This window comes from Antechinus flavipes, chromosome 5, assembly GCF_016432865.1.
Source record: "Antechinus flavipes isolate AdamAnt ecotype Samford, QLD, Australia chromosome 5, AdamAnt_v2, whole genome shotgun sequence".
NCBI classification, from domain to species: domain Eukaryota; kingdom Metazoa; phylum Chordata; class Mammalia; order Dasyuromorphia; family Dasyuridae; genus Antechinus; species Antechinus flavipes.
Genome location: NC_067402.1, coordinates 14,709,555 through 14,722,848, shown reverse-complemented (window position 1 = coordinate 14,722,848; position 13,294 = coordinate 14,709,555). Strand labels below are relative to the sequence as shown.

The 13,294-nt window shown below is 39.4% G+C and overlaps 1 protein-coding gene across 1 annotated transcript in view; it reads left to right on the top strand.

Moving 5' to 3' along the window:
- C5H7orf31 (chromosome 5 C7orf31 homolog) overlaps positions 1–8,806 on the top strand; it is a 66,631-nt gene extending 57,825 nt beyond the window's left edge. Inside the window, exons 8-10 of the mRNA XM_052001014.1 lie at positions 2,787–2,958; positions 3,579–3,655; positions 6,901–8,806. Of these exons, the coding sequence (XP_051856974.1) occupies positions 2,787–2,958; positions 3,579–3,655; positions 6,901–7,644 (993 nt within the window). The 3' untranslated portion in view covers positions 7,645–8,806. The remainder of the gene's footprint in view (positions 1–2,786; positions 2,959–3,578; positions 3,656–6,900) is intronic.
- Positions 8,807–13,294: the final 4,488 nt, after the last annotated feature.

Genomic DNA, 13,294 nt, shown 5'->3' with positions numbered 1-13,294 from the left:
ATATATGTTTCTATGCTTATTTCCCACCCACTCCCCCTACCCCTAGATACTGAGTACATGGATGGGAGAGAGTAATTCAGGTTTATTGTATAGATTTTAATATAGTTTATTATGAATGCATTTGTAAAGACGTTTGGGGGTTTGGGGCCTAGATTTTTTTTTATTTAAAATTTTTTGTTCTATTTATTTATTTTGACTATTTTTTTCTCTTTTTCAGAAAGTAAGGATAATTCCCTTTTTGTCCTCAGTTTTCATTTATGATTTCTTGAAATATAGCTCTAAAACAACTGGCTTTAAAAAAGCCCAATGGTGTTTTAAATGGAGCTATTTGACTAATCTTTAAACTTAAATCATTCTGGCTGCCTCTGAATGGTCAATAATAACTTCTAACTCAAATCTCTGGGGCTCATTATTTAGATTTTGTTGACTTAGAACCAGTGTAAATAGCAGGTTTTCTGTTATGGTCAGAGGTCTTTCCCTCCCACACAGATAATTTTGCAATGAGAAGTTGGGCCATCTTTGGTCTCAATTACCTGAGGGTATTCTGCCAAAAGGAATGTAAATTTTGATCACTTGAAAACCTCATAAAATGTCTTGGGGTTTATCAGCTAGATTTCTTTCTTAAGGGCTGAGCCTTAAACTCAAATCACCCTGGCTCTCATAGATTGGCCAACAGGACAACAGGATTAGCTTTACATGGTCCCTGGGCCTTGGGCCCTGATTGCCTCAGAGTAAATGTAAATAGCAATTATTTCTGTTTTAGCCTTAAAACCCTAAGGATTTTTTCCTTCCCAAAATTTTTTTGACTAGGTAAAAGGGGCTATTCTCTGCCTCATTTCTCATCTAGCCTTAATCATTCGTTGGATTGTGCCTTACTTAAAAAGGCCAAGGTTTCCCATTGCATCCAGGACCATTCCCAGTCATCTGGATCTCTATCTGGCCATTGGCCCCTGGGACTCTGGAGGGAAAGTGAAGCTGGTGACCTTGCACAGACCCCCCCCCCACACACACTCCCCTCCCCTTCACTTTAATCCAATTCACTTGCTTGTCATGAAGTCACCTCCCTGATATGGAGAAAGAAGCACAAGCAACAATAGCGCCCAGCCCTGAGTCACTGAATGGGTGTTGCCTCAGACAAACTGAACCTGGACAAAACCTTCATTGCCAAAGATCTAGGTCATCCACTGCATTCTGAGCCATCACTTGTCATCTTGACTTTTGTCTTACCACTGGATTTGGAGACTCTAAATGAGGCTGATGACTTTTTGTAGTTCAGCCCCCTTTAAATACAATTTGTGAGCAAATAAAGATATCACCTGTGATATCGTTGATTTTCTTCAAGAATGAAGGACAAAAATTTGTCTCGATATATATGTATCTGTGACATTACTATTATTTCTTTTTAAGACAAAGTAAATGTCTAAAAGGGTCATTATTGTGAGTGGCTGGTCTATATAAATAAAAATGCATAAATGTGGATACCAGAGCTAGAGTGGTAAGAAGGGGAAATATATTTTTCTGTTCAACAGGATTATTCCTCAGACCCTGAGAACATTTGGGTGTAACCATGTAGTATTGGCCTAAACTCCTTGATCTGTGACGAAGTCAGTCCAGAGCGAGAATAGGGATCACAGGCCTCCTCAAGGAATGACTCGGTCTGGGTATAAGGAGATTTTGAGAGCTGAGCAGGTCACTCCTCCAGATATCATTACCTGTATTACTTAGTGGGAATGATCACATAATAAAATTGTAGAATCTTCCTTCCCACATCTTCTACCCATAAAGTCAGTTTTTAGACCCAAGATGATTATTCAGTGAAAAAAAAAAGTAAAAACCTGGATTCAGAAAACCCTGAATTTAAATTTAAATCCTTTCTCTGCTGGTTAATTTGTATGATTTTTAGAGAAATTATCGGATTTTTTTTTTCTGGGTCTTTATTTATCTGTAAAATGAGGGTTTTAAACTAAATAGATTTCTTTCTTTTGTTTTTGTTTGTTTTGAAACAGTCAGGTAAAATGATTTGTCCAGAATCACACAGTTAAGTGTCTGAGGCAAGATTTGAATTCAGATTCTCCTGACTCTAGAGCCAATACTCTATCTCCATTGTTCTATATAGCTGCCTAGTCTTAGCAACTTTACGGATGGCTTAATAAATACAGCACCCAGTTTGTGTAACGCCAGATCCTGGGATTCCACATCATGGGTCATAGATACAATTCCATATCTTCATCAGTATGTCACTCTCTGGTCACTAAATAAAGATTTAACAGATGATCAACCATTAAATTAACCTAAACTCTGTTAGTTATTCTTAGCCCCCCTCAGTCCATTTTCGGCATCTCTCTTGTCATAATTACTGGAACAGAAAAAGGGGTTACCTAAGATTGAGGGCTACTTTGTAGACCTCATTGTCCCATTAATTGGCAAAATCAGAGAATTTCTCCCCAGTGGCTCGGCCTGCTGGTAAGTGAATCTCTTTAACCTGAATTAGGCTGCTCCTGGCTAGAGTCTCAGAACAGAGTTTCAGCTTCTTGCCAAGATCCTCATTGAAAGCTTTTCCAACATGGGAGAACCTACCAGAGGTTGTCTGCTTTTAGCACTGACGTTTGAGAATCCCTGTGGTCACCTCTCTAACACAAAGGCACATTTGAAGAGCTCTCTGTGGAGGTGCAAAGATTATGAACCATGAACCAAAAAGAGGACTGATAACAGCATGGGATAAGCTTTGGATGTTCCCACACTATTGGAAGTTATTAATCCCCATAATCATTGTGTTTATATTCTAGATTCCTACAGATGTTCACAAGAATACCCAGCTATACCCGCCTAAACCTTCAAAACTCTTGATACCAAACAGTACCGTAGTTGCAATGAATCCTTTATTACTTCTAAAAGCCGGCAGACAAAGAATTCTGGAGCAGTCCCATTGGCTAACAAGCTACACACGTGATTACACAGGTATGGATTATCTTTAATGTGAACAATAAGGAAAAATTATTTTTGGCAGTGCTAGTCTCATCCACTCTTTGTTCGAAGCCCTCATCCCCTCCCTCATCACACTAAAAGGATATTGAGGAGGGGGAGGTAATAGTTTTAGGTGGGTTGGGAGGAGGTAAAGGATGGGTTTTTATTTTGGCGGTATATTTACCCTTGGGAGGCAGCAATTAGAATTCATTTTTATTTTGCCTTCCTCATAGTGAGAAATGGTTTTATTTTTAATTTTATCAGATGGCACATTTGTGAGACAGCATGGCAGAGTAGATAAAAAGCCAGCCTCAAAGTCAGAAAACCACGGGTTTGAGTCCCACCTTTAACACATACTTTGTGTTTTTAGGCTACTCACTTTATCTCCCATTGCCCTAGGTAATCTTCCAAAATTACTGTAGAGCAATTATTGCTGTGCATTGGGAAGAAGGAATTTCCTCACTGAGAGTTCCCTATGAATCAGTAAAAACCACAGGTCCAGTCCCATTTTGCTTGGGGACACTTCCATTGGGGAAGTAACCCTCAATGAGTAATTTGATGCTACTCACCCTATTTTCTAACTAAATAATAAAATCTATAACATTTCCATTAAGGTTTAGGTTCCATTAATCCCTTTCCACCGGTTGATGATCAAGAAAAAGAGGTAGCCATCTTAACTGACTCACCACCTGTAAGTATTTACATACAACTTTCGGTTATGGTCATTGTGGGGGAGGGAAGGATCCAGTTGGTGTGGATTCTTTAGGCACTTTGCTTGTCCTGAGGTTTTGCCTCCCTCTAGCCCATTCGCTGTTGTTGGTGGTCAAAGGATGTTGGTTCTCAGCTTTTACCTTGACCCCATCACCACATTATTATTCTATCTTGACAGTACGGGGTCGGGGAAAAACCAGTTCTTTTCTCTATGCTATTATTGTAGGTCAGTTCTACTATGCCGGAGCTCTGTTGAATTTATATGGGACATGGGACATTTAATTTAATTTTAATGAAAATGTTCATTAATCCTTTCACAAATCCTTTGAATTGGGGCATATTTGCATATCTTGTTACAATATCTTACTCTTGGATAAACCAGAGCATATCTTCCTCCCATTAGCCTTAATAAATGAGAGCTGGCTGTATGACAGCATGGAGCAGACCTCAATAAATATTTGATTGACAACATAAAAAATACTAAGAAAAATGATCAAAGACTTGTACAAAGGCATCAGTTACGTGATGTCTAATTGAATTCTTGGTGAAGTAAAACACAACAATCTAGGCATCCATGGCTTATGTCTTCATCAATGATTTAATAAAAAGTGGGCATCCCACATTGGGCTCTCTGTGTATCTGCAGAAGATTCTAAGAAAAGTTAATATTTTCATGAAAGTGGAATGCAGTGAGAAACCAAGTTTCTATATTATGAATCCATGGGAAAATGAAAGCAATAATGATCTAAATTCTCATCCATTACAACATAAAGATTAAGCAATTGTCCAAGGAGACTTTCATGATTCATAAAATCTGAGCTGATGGTGACTTTTCTTCCCCTCTGCCAGCCTTCCTCAGTGTAATTCAGAAGCATATGGTCTCTGAGTGTTAACAGCAGTCCAATGACTGGCCAGCAAATAGCAACCATTTTATAAATCATTGATTGAGCTTTCTAACGCTTTCCACAAGGCTCGGCCAATCCAGGTGATTTCATCCAGTGAAATCTGAAGGCCAAATTGATTATTTTACCCTCTTTCATCTCAGATTGACATTAAGGGCTTGCACCACAGCTTCTCCCTATGTCTCCCCAACCACCATCCCCTTGTCCTACTCCATAGAGCCTTGTAGTCATCCAGGAGTGAAGTAGTCTTATTTTCTTCAAGAAAGAACTGTGCAGTTATACACATTTTATATAAAGAACCATGTATAAAATAATTACAGAGATGAGTTAACATTAAATTAGTATTTATTCCTAAGAGGGAAAAAGTTCTATAGCATTATTTCCCATAATCTTGGGTATTACATTTTGGGGGATGAGCTTGAGAAGGATGGGGGGAGATAGTTAAGGCTGGTGAGCCTTACATTAATAGGTGAGGATTTCCTACGGAACATCTAGGTTCTAGGAACAGGACAGGTTTGCTCCAATTATACTATTTTTAAAAGATCATTTAAATACTTAGGTTTACAATTCTACTTGTTCAGTGACAAAGAGAGCCATCTACACCATGGGAAGTGAGAGTGGATCACAACATAGCATTTTCACCCTTTCTGTTGTTGTTTGCTTGCATTTTGTTTTCTTTCTCAGTTTTCTTTTTCTTCCTTCTTTCTTGCTCTGATTTTTCTTGTGCAACAAGATAACAATAACTATGTCTACATATGTTGGATTTAACATTTATTTCAACACATTTAACATATATTAGACTACCTGTTAGGGGAAAGGGGGGGGGAAATTTGGAACAAAAGATTATGCAAGGGTCAATATTGGAAAAATTAGCCATGCACATGCTTTGTAAATAAAAAGTTTTCATTAAAAAAAAAATATATATATATATATAAACACTAAGGTTTAGGGGAAAAAAAAGACCAAAATAATTCCTCTTCATTTAAAGGGATATTGTTAAGGCAGAGACTGTTGTTATATGGTGGAATAGATGCTAGGTTTAATATCAAAAGACCTGAGTTTGAATTCTGGCTTTCACCCCAGAGAAGCTACTTGACCTCTTGGCCACTCAAAGGAGGAAGGGTTTGGCCAGCATCTCCTGGTGATCCCTTCCATCTTAAAAATCCACCAATAATAAGGATTATTCATATGCAACTAGGAACCTTCCTCATAACCATCCCTTGAAGTATAGGAAGACTAGGGGAGAGGAAAGGCAAAGTGCCCATAGTGGTACCATTAGCAAAGAGACAATGCTGGGTTTTGAACCCAGGTCTCCTAACTCTTAAGTTGGGGCTTTTTTGTGTTTGGAAGTGAAATTGGACTCATTGAGCTCAATAAGTCAAATACCTGGATTTTTGTTTTTTTCTCTACATGTTGTCCACCCACACCTAATAAATGAATGTCTACCCAATCACCAACTTAATAAGCACCTACTATGTGCCATGGAACTGGGGATATAAAATAACAAGTGACTTGTATTCAACCAGGGAGACAACAGATAGATGTATAATTATGCAAAGAATAAATGTGACAAGAAGAAATGAAAGGTAGTTAAATACAAAGAGGGGAGGATACTAACAATTGAGGGAATCAGAAAATGCTTTATAGAATTTGATGCTTGAGCTTCATCAAGAAGGAAGGGGCCGAGGGGGGGGGAATTCCCTGAGGAAAAGATGAGAAGAAACCATTTCTGAAAACTAAAGCCTAGAGGGGGGACTTGGAATAGCCTATGTGAGTAGGGGGATGATGTGGATATCAACCTGGTACAAGAAGTCAGAGTAATAGATAATGAAGCTGGGAGGATGGGACCAAGTTGGGGAAAGCTCATATTTCAACACATTCTAAGAATGTCAATAGTTGACATTTATATTTTTACAGCCCCAGAAATCTGGTTTCAAAATCCTTAAGAAATCCTTCTGGACATACTGATCCATTGACCTTCTTTTGTCACCCTAATAGGAGAGTTCTTTGAGGGCATGAGACTGGTTTCTTTTGGTTCCTTACCCACCACCTAGCACAGGGCTTAGAATATGGTGGGTTCTGAAGAAACACCTGGTGATTGATAAAAAAAATCCCTTATGGTTGAAGATACCAGAAAAATCCCACAATGGCTAAGGGAGCCCATTTAGGTATTTAAATGTCCTTTTTAAGTACAACTGCAGAAGTTTAATCAAGCTCTTGAAACTAGAAGCCCAAATAATTTGTAATATCTGAGCAATAGCAACGGAATGCCCATGACTAGTGATACCAATCTCTTCCCTCCTTTGTCGTCTCCTTAACCACAGAAAGAAAGAGTCCAGGATTCCGCCATCATGGAAGAGAAGGTTCCGGTCCATGCCGTGCCCGGCCATGATGAGATGTCGCACGCTAAGAGGAGACTTCCAACAGGACCGAGCCTTCCAACAGGACCTGTGGCTCCTAAGGACCAAATTTCTGAAACTAGAGAGATGATCAGGGATGGGGAAATGCTACCATCTCCGTATCTTTTCCCCATTTGCCAGAAGACAAAAGAAGGCAAGGTTTATAAACAAGGCTTCTATCCCAAAATCACGGACACTTACAAGAATGATGCTTTGTACTGGAGGCAGCTATGCTTCAGGCCCCCCCCGGAACCGTGCATCGAGCCCGAGGAGACATTCTACTATGACAACATGAAACCCAGCCGGCTGAGCCAGTATGTCGTGTGGCAAAACCCCATCAGCCTCAGTAAGCCCAGTATTCTGCCAGACCGAGTAGACCTAAAACCTGCCTTTCCCGCCAGTCACCTCAAAGAGCCCCAGACGCCTCCAGAGACGTCTGACAGCGGTATCCAGAAAGAAAAAGAACCCTTCCTGAAGCAGTCCCCCAAAGCTGGAGCGCTCCAGCCACAGGCCTCCCTGCTGGAGCTCCAGAACACCTTCTCCAAGACAGAGGCCCACAAACGTCTTAAGGAATTAGTCGTGGAAGACACGAAAGACCTGCGGGACAACAAACACTCAGGAATGAAACACAATTTCTATAACTATAATTCCTATTATTTCTTTAATTGATATATTTCTTCATCCAATGGAAAACTAGCATCTGGCAAGAACATTAAAAAATATAACAATCCCCTCTGTGGCTGTGCGTTGCCTTCTATGTGACGTCTCAATATCCTGGTTAATAGCAATGACAACCGTCCTTTGTCAGACTCTAAGGTTTGCAGATGGGCTCATCTGAACCTCCTGACAGACGTGGGAGAGTACATATCAATTATTACCAATCTCGCTTTACAGATGAAGAAACCCTAAGGCTCAGAGAGAACGGATTGAACCAGAGGCACCCTGTTGTTAAACTTTTCTCCTGGTACCGCGGGTGCTTCTCACTGCACTTCCCACTGTTGGTTGGTCGGGGTCCCTCGGACCCAGAGAGGACCATCTGACATCTCCATGTTAGAGCTGAGTTACACGTGTCCCACTGTGACTGATCAGAGCTCAGGGATGGCTTTTGACTCACACATAAATTGGATTTAAGCGGGGCAGACTTGCACGAAGCCGTCAGCCTCACGTTCTTTTCTGATGCCGCCATTGTCCAATGGCGGGACAGAAGCCTGGGGAGGATGCAGCGGATGACCTCAGCGTCTTCGCAACGTCAGCGAAGCTCTCGGCGCTCCATATATGTTGCACAACGTGTTTCACCCCCCTTCATGGCCATTGGAACAAATTGTTCTCCTCGGCCCATTCCACCAGACACCCCCAACTCACCTCGGGACTGACACCCTTTGGTCACCTCAGCCTGGTTTAGCCTGTCTGCTGAAAGTGTGTCTGCTACAGCTTATGGGCTTAATAAATGCTTTTTCATTCATTTATAATTTAAGTATCATACAAAAACAAGACGGGCTCTGCCCTCAGGGCCCTTTTATTGCCCGGTTCTATATAAGATTGCTTTCTAGCTTTCTTACTTTGAATGTCAAAGGCTGGATATGGCAGGTTTCCCTGACTTCAGAACTAGTACTAAATTACCCTGTACTGCCTTGTAAAAAGTGTCAGTGACTTACTTTAAAAAAAAAATCAAAGGAACTGACCATTCCTAGCACAGAAGGGAAATTTAGTCCTTACAGAGATACCAGAACATGTAGCGCTCCCTTGCGCAACAATTTAGGGATCTGGAGTCAACTGGATGTAACTCCTTACCCTTTAGGTGAAAAATAAAACTGTCCTAAGTATAAACTTCCATGATGACTCAGTTTCCTTATCTCTAAAATGGGGATAATAACAGCATCTACCTCCTAGGATTGTCTGAAGATCAAAGGAGATCACACTTGTCAAATTCGTATCATAATGGCTAATACATGGCATAATGGCTATATAGAAGTTATTATCATTATTATTATTCCCACAATTGCCATCCAGTTGGTTCTGGACAACATTTTAAAGTATCCTTTTATGCAAAGCACGTCAAAATTTAGCAAAGGGTCCCTATATATCATAAGTAATCCTCTTATGAGAGACAGGTAAATTTATTTTGGGTCCAAATCTGTCCCCTAATGGATATCTTACTACTTTAAGGGCAACTTATAATAGAGTTTCTTACTCACCCCTCACTAGGATAAGTAGATTAACTTAAAGAGTACTTGGAAAACCTCTCCAAGCCATGTGAGTGCTCCCAAAAAGGGATTAAGCACTTAGGGTTTATTGCTCAGGGATTTCAGGCCATCAGGTAAGCCCCTTTTCTATGGCCCTGCAGGCTCCAGAGTTGTCTGTAGGAGTCACAATAAGGTAATCAGTCTAGAACTGCTTCATAAAAGAAAAAAAAAAAAAGGACTATTTTGGGCAACCAAAATCCTCACTGCTCATATTGGTTCAATATCAATATCTTTTAAAAGATTGAGTAACAACAGATATTGGTACTTAATCATTCAAAAGGCAAAAATTCATTACAAAGAAATTGGTGGTAGTTTTAAGAAATTACTTTGAAAAACATTCCAATTGAAGTTGAAAACAGAAGAAAAAAAATCCTTAAATATTAAGGTAACCAATCATAAAGATTTCTTTTGGAGTGTTTTTCCAGTGGGTCTCCCAAAATGCAAAGTCCCCAATGTAGAACAGCCTCAATTATCCCAACTCCTACTACCACTAGTGAGTCGGGCCCCTTTAGAGTATCTTTGAGAGGATGGTGGTTGTCTTTCTGGTAGTATAGCTCTTAAGTCCCCATTAGTGTGTTTCTTAATAATTAGTCAGCCAGACTAGATTAGCTTTTAGAAAGTGGTATTTAGTAAGAAGGCACAGACAAAAAACAAAACAAAACAAAACATTTCCTAATGTCCCAAAGTCTGTGATACACACTCCCAGATACATAGAGAGTCCATGGACAGCGTGTTCAAGCTTAGAGGACATGTGTGACAAAAGAGTGATTCACAGCTATTGGGACCATTTTTCTGGACAAGATGTTCTCCTTAAATATGGTTGGACTCTTTGGAGAGCCTTTGAATTTGCATGTAATCCATCATTGATTCTTCTTCTTTTTTTTTTTTTTAGCTTTTAATTTTAAAACATATACGTAGTTTTCACCATTCACTCTTGCAAAACCTTTGTGTTTCAAAATTATTTTTTCCTTCCTTCCCCTAGTCCCCTTCCTAGAAAGTAAGCTAATATATGTTAAACACGTGCAATTCTTCTATACCTATTTCCATAATTATCATGATACACAAGAAAAATCAGATCAAAAAGGAAAAAAAAATAAGGAAACAAAAAGCAAGCAAGCAAACGACAACAAAAAAGTGAAAATACTATGTTGTGATCCACACTCAGCTCCCGCAGTCCTCTCTTTGGGTGCAGATGACTCTCTCCATCACAAGACGACTGGAACTGGCCTGAATCATCTCATTGTTGAAAAGAGCCACGTCCCTCAGAATGAATGACTCTTGATGCAGACACTGCCTTTAGCTCATCTAGGAACAGTCATGGGGAGCTGGGAAGTCCTCCAGACTTCTAAAGTTTTTCAGGTGCTTTTCTGTTCAAGAGGAAGGAGATTGAAAATGAAACTAAGTCCAAGGCCTAGGATTCTGCTACAAGCAAAAAATGAATGCATCCTTAAGAGGTTAACTAGAACACTGTCTTTATTACTCACTCAAATTTTTCTCGTTCCTAAATATTTTGCTATCTTATAAAAGACCCATAAGTCAAGTCTTAGCCAATTTGAACACTTCCCTCTATATTACTATAGCTACCAAGAATTTTTTCATCCTCACCTTACTTGATTGACTACTTGAGATATATTATCATCTCATTAGTGTATCAAAGCTTAGTAATAAAGTACATACTACCGGTGTGGGATATTCCACCACTCACTCAATGATCCCCATCTTTATACAAAGAAGGGTCTCATAGAAGAATACTATTTCAATATATTACATAAGATAGTCAAGTTAAAGAGTCCTTTATTGATCTAATTATAGCAGATTCTTTATTAAATCAATCCTGTACAACAAATGCTTTCAGCAGTCATTTCTCAAGTTAACCCTCTCCCTCTATAAAGCAGTACAGACATGATGGGAGGGAGAAGACACGTATATCCTTAACTTCATAATGTTTTTGTTCTTCCATCAAAAATCAATTACTTTCCCACTCCAATATAATAAAACTGACATCACCTAAATTAGTTTCCGGCTTTAATACTACATCAGTCAAACTACCAAGAGGATGCTTTATCGAGCTTATAAGAACAAAATTAATTCAGAGGAACCAAAGTTCGAGCGGAATCTCAAGGGAAATCATGGAAAACAAAATAATAAGGGAATAGCACTTCAGCCCTTCCAACTATGTTATAAAACGGTGTAACCATCAAAACTATTTGGAACTGGTTGAAAAGTAGACTGTCAGGAAGGCAAAATAATCAAATAGAAAAAGCAGTAGATGGGCCCAAAAGACCAAGATCAAACGCCACCCCCGGCTCTTGTGATCTATGTGACTTTAGGTCAGGTATTTCAATTTACCTCATCTGTGAATTTAGTAAAAAATACCAGGCAGTAATTCTAACGCTTAGAGATCTAGGATCCTACCATTTGTCAGAGGATGAGGATGATGATGATGATGGAGATGATGAAGATGCAAACTAACATTTATATTGTACTTTAAAGTTTGTGAAGTATTTTAGAGATTCGTTTCTTTTCCTCAGTGCCTATATCCTTTCAGCTTCCAAATCCTATCCTTCTACCTGTCACATCCTTTCCATTCCTATTAAAGTCACATGAAAGTGATATCTCTTCATACCTAGCTTATTGTAATAGTTTGCTAAAGTACACAACAGACTACTTTCTGTCTCTGTCTCTTTTTCTCTTGCCTCTTTTTTTCTCTCTTCTTTCTCTTTCATCCCCATCTTCATCTCTTGATGTTCTGCCTTTCTTCAAGGCCCATCCATTCTCCCTTCTTCTCTGATTCCACTCAGATGACAGGGATCTTTCAATCCTTAGTTTTTTAATTGCCTTTTTCAAGGCCCTTTTTCTTATACACAACTATATCTTCCTTTTATCAAGGATTTCTGTCTCTGTCTTCCCTACACTCTCCCTCTCCCCTGCTTAGATTGTAAACCCTTTGTAAACAGGGCCCGTATCACAGCCCTCCAGGACCCAGCATTAGACAGTGTCCTACCCATAATTGGCACCTACTGAATGCTTACCGGATGGAATCACTGCATATAAAAACTAATGCATTTGTCATATATCAAGTGTGTCCTTTTCATGATTTTCAATGAATCTGGCTAACATTTTTCTTTTTATACTGTCTCTGGTATGGAAGAATATTTATTCAAAGCAAATCTGTGTTCTGTAGAGTAAAAGGGTTGGTTCTTTTAGAAAGAAGAACAAAAAAGTAACATAAGCCTTCCTACATTGTACTGTTAATTCCTTCTACTTTTTAATGTGGAAGCAATGTTAATTAGATTATTTTAAAAAATAGCTGTACAAGTGTCTCTTCCTAGAGCATTTTGCCTCAAAGGAAAAATTCTTTAATTGATTTAAGAAATGCTTCTCAGTTCCAAATATGGATGTTCTGAGCATGTGAATCAACAAAATACCCAAGAAACACTCAAGATGTCTTGTTTAAAGCACGCAGCAGTGTCATATAACAATTAAATGGTATCCTCGTATGACAAAACTGGGATGCTCAATAGTTATTGCTGTCTAATTAACATTAAAATGGCTATAAAAACTCAAAAAGCAAAGCATGAAATGAAAATTTAAACCATTTAGCTCGCCTAATGAAATGTTCTCCCATCCATCCTGGCATCTTGGTATCATCTTTAAACCGTGAAACCAAAAGGGAGCAATAGGAACTAGCATGGATTCTAGCCTTGGAGCGTAACAGTTGGAAGGAGAGGCAGAGGAAACGGGATCGGATCCTGCCGTTTATTTCCTGTGGAGGCTGTGGGCCTGTTTCTTCATCAGTAAAATGAAGTTATGGGATGCAACCTCGGAGGTCACCTTCAGCTCCATCTTATCCCCAAATAAAATGTCAGCCACATCCAAATGATGGACGTACACAAAGGGAAAGTTCTGCTGTAACTCAGAGACTGCTGGGCTTGGAGTCAGAGAGACATTGGCTGGGAGCTGCTGATACTGAATCACAAATGGGCCACAATTCGTCCTCTGGGAAAGAATACGGGAGCGAGGTCCCAACTTCATCTCAGTCCAGAGGTGAGAACAGGAGTGGTGTGTGTGAGGGT